The sequence below is a fragment of the Macadamia integrifolia genome, chromosome 8 (genome assembly GCF_013358625.1).
Source record: "Macadamia integrifolia cultivar HAES 741 chromosome 8, SCU_Mint_v3, whole genome shotgun sequence".
Classification (NCBI taxonomy): domain Eukaryota; kingdom Viridiplantae; phylum Streptophyta; class Magnoliopsida; order Proteales; family Proteaceae; genus Macadamia; species Macadamia integrifolia.
Genome location: NC_056564.1, coordinates 7,748,760 through 7,752,159, shown reverse-complemented (window position 1 = coordinate 7,752,159; position 3,400 = coordinate 7,748,760). Strand labels below are relative to the sequence as shown.

The following is a 3,400-nucleotide window of genomic DNA, read 5'->3' as shown; positions in this document are numbered from 1 at the left end:
AAAAAAAAAAAAAAAAAAAGAGCTTGGATTTTTACTGTTACTTATTCTTATATAACTTTGTGAATCAATTAGGGTTGCCATTACTCCCATTAAAAAGAAGATCCAAAGTGGGAAGTGGGTATTTCTGATTTCTGCTAGTTTATAACTTTTAGGCAACAAACTAAGTGCCTTTTCTGCAACTTGGTGATTGGGGTTTTGAGATATGGATGGTATATCTATCAAAAGAGATGATGCAGGCCCCAAGAAACTATTAAAAAAAAAAACCTTTTACTTCAGTTCTAGGGATTAGCTATAGACATTATTTTGATTATTTTGATAAACGAAGAATAGATTATGGAACAGTGATGAGGGAGAGGATCCCCTTGCCTCGGTGACTGGGTTTCTTTTATTTTGTTTTATCAGAAAATCATTCAGAAAGCTGAAAAGTCTGGCTTCGATTGATTCTCTGATGGTTCTTGGGATTTGTATTTGGGTTGTTTAAAGAGATGCAGTGTTCAGGTCCAAAAACAGTAACCCTTAATAGTTAAAGAGATGCCACCTTTTCCTGAATGTTTTTGGGACTTAGCTAGAGAACTGGAGATTTGAACAGTAATAGCTAAGAACCTTTTCCAGTGGCTTGGCTTGTTGATTTGATGTTGGTCCTATTCTGGAGTTACCACTTGCCATCTCTACTTGCTGTTGTTGCTGAAGCTGCTTCTGGTCAATAAACTGATCTGATGCCTTGTTTGTGATAGAAGATTCTGGTTCCAACTGAGCATCTACTTTACAGGAAAGAGTATTCTTAGCTGACCCTGAATCACCACTACTCTCTCCTCCCGACTTTGAACTCCTCTGAATCAAAAATGAAAGAAAAAAAAAGCATAAAAAGAAGAATCCACTCAGAAGCACATTGGAGAAGAAAACTTAATTAGGAGGGTTTCTCCGTGTGTGTGTGCTTACAATCAAGATTCGAGAAGAACCCATATCAGAAAACAAAAGGGATATGGTCAAAGGAGAAGAAAATACTCTTGAAGTTTGCTGAAATCTCATTGGCCATGATGGAAACATCTCCAGAGTAGCAGCGGGCCTGTTTGTAAAAAAAGCTGCAAGAATCACAAGCAAAATCTCTGAGAATCGTCAAAATGAAGACTCCCAGAATTTCTTTCTAATATCAAAGGAGAAATTTATTCTCTTTTCTGCAGTTAAGAGTCAGTAAATCATGCTTAGTGGCAAGGTTTCCATGTTTGATGCCTCACGCTATTCAGGTCTCCCCTCTGAAAATGATTACTGTATCAGAAAAGGCAAGCTACCTTAGGCTAGTGTGCGTAGAGCCGTAGACAAATTCAAACCTGTTACAGCTCTCTCTCTCTCTCTCTCTCTCTCTCAACCCTTTATGGAGTTGGTAATCCCAAGTAAACGTCATACAAGAAGAAGGATAGAAAAGCCTACGTTTTTTGGATTCATCACCAAGCTTAACTCCTTGAAGAATGATGGCCTCTTCCAACTCTCCAAAATCAAACGGAGATCCTTGTTGATTACTGCAAGAAACCCATAATTCACATCAAACTGATTGGCAAAGAGGTGATACAAATAAAAATGAGAGAAATGACAAGGAGATTAAGAAAAGAACAAAACCCATTAATGGCGTTGAAGTTAATATTCGAGCAGTACTATGAAAGAGAAGTTAGAAAGGACTAGTAAGGATTTTGAGAACAGTACATGAAATTGGTTGCAGAAGGGCCGATCCCAGGGAAGACTGCATATGGCATATGTTGATTTGAGGGTCCTGAATCTGATAGACCGGTCTGTCCCATGCAAAAACTTCTCCTCAGACCATCTTACAGGAAGATGCAGAACCAGTTTGAAGGCAGAGAAGGAGGCGGAAAGGGGAGAAGGTGAACGAAAATGAAAAGAAAATTCGAATATTCACCAATTTCCACCCCAAAATTATATGAAACCTCAAAGAATGCTATGTTTCAAAGCAGAAAATCAGAAAGAAAATAGGTTTCTTGTGGAAGGAAACAGGGGTTCCAATTCGATATTTCCATCGCTTTTGTACCTCTGTTCACTTCGAAAACTCAAGCCAAAGTCCTCTTCTGCAGCAAAACCCAGAAGAAAGGAAACACATAAAAACAAAAGATCACAGCTTTCTTTTCAAGTTTAGGTACATGAGGGTCCGGTTTTCTCTCTTATGGGAAATGGGATATCACGCATGCACCTGTTAATTCTTTAGCTCTCTCTCTCTCTCTCTCTCTGAAAAAGAAAAAAGAGGAAACCCCAGATTAGAGATTATTCAGGGTTGCTTTATCACCTCTGCAGTAAATATTTTCAGATACGAAACTCATCAATGGTACAGAAGATCTTGTCCTTGCAAACTTGTCTTACAGGGGAGTAGGAGTTCGAAAAAAGATGAAAACAATATAAACAAATGAAAAGGAAAAGGTAGGGTCTTTGGTCGGAAACCACTGGAATCACTGACTCCTACTCCACTCTCTTCTTAAAACCGTCTGTGCCATTCCATTGGCTATTGGATGGGCTCTTCAGAAATTCAAGAACTCAGTCACAGAGAAGAAAAATACAGAAATGAACTATATGGGAAAATGAAATAGGAGATGAGATCATGAGACATGAGACATGAGACATGAGACATGAGACATGAGACATGAGACATGAGACAAGGTTTTCTCTCACAGAAAAGAAAAATAAACTAAAATAAAAAATTATTATTTTAAAAAATATTAAAAAAATAAATGGGAAAGGGAAAGAAAATTAAAAAAAGGTAGGGGGGCTTGTCTTCTTGCCATAGCCTGAAGGGGAATGAGTTTACTTTGACAACTCAGGGCCTTTAAGAAAACAAATTTATTTTTGTATGGGCTAATACCTTCTCAACCAAAACATTACAATAATCAATCACAAACAAATCCACTTTGTATTTTCAATCCTGGGCTGAGATGGATTTGTTTGGTATTATCCCTTGGTTGATGGGTCAACATCCCTTCCCTGTCATCACTTAAAGCTTCACCAGGCCATGATTTTTTTCCTCAACTGGAAATTTTCATTGATTAGGATCCATGGTACACTGGATTGCCAGTTTTTCATTAGCTAGGCTCTTGTTCCTTCATTGGGTATGTCTTCTGAATATCCAAAATTATGGCTTCCAGCAGAAAACCCAGATCAGTTGAACTGCATATTGTCCCCACAGACAGACAGACAGACACAAGAGAGAGAGAGAGAAAGAGAGAGAGGCAGTTTTAGGGCATGGACCCATTATCTTTTCTCTGAAAGAGGAGTGGATATAAATATTTATGTTGTACTCATCTACTACTTATTAGTAGGTAATATGCTCCCTACTTCCTAAAAAGTATTCTTCTTGATTCCAATGATTGGCCAAAAGAAAATGTTCAGTGCAGATAAAGAACTG

The 3,400-nt window shown here is 38.0% G+C and overlaps 1 protein-coding gene across 2 annotated transcripts in view; it reads right to left on the bottom strand.

Moving 5' to 3' along the window:
* LOC122086064 (transcription factor TGA9-like) overlaps positions 1-2,578 on the bottom strand; it is a 6,984-nt gene extending 4,406 nt beyond the window's left edge. Inside the window, exons 1-4 of one of the 2 annotated variants that reach the window (XM_042654758.1) lie at positions 1,699-2,578; positions 1,429-1,517; positions 1,006-1,082; positions 604-831 (exon numbers count right to left, since the gene is read on the bottom strand). In XM_042654758.1, the coding sequence (XP_042510692.1) occupies positions 604-831; positions 1,006-1,082; positions 1,429-1,517; positions 1,699-1,793 (489 nt within the window). In that variant the 5' untranslated portion in view covers positions 1,794-2,578. The remainder of the gene's footprint in view (positions 1-603; positions 832-1,005; positions 1,083-1,428; positions 1,518-1,698) is intronic. The other variant, XM_042654759.1, reaches the window with a different exon arrangement.
* Positions 2,579-3,400: the final 822 nt, after the last annotated feature.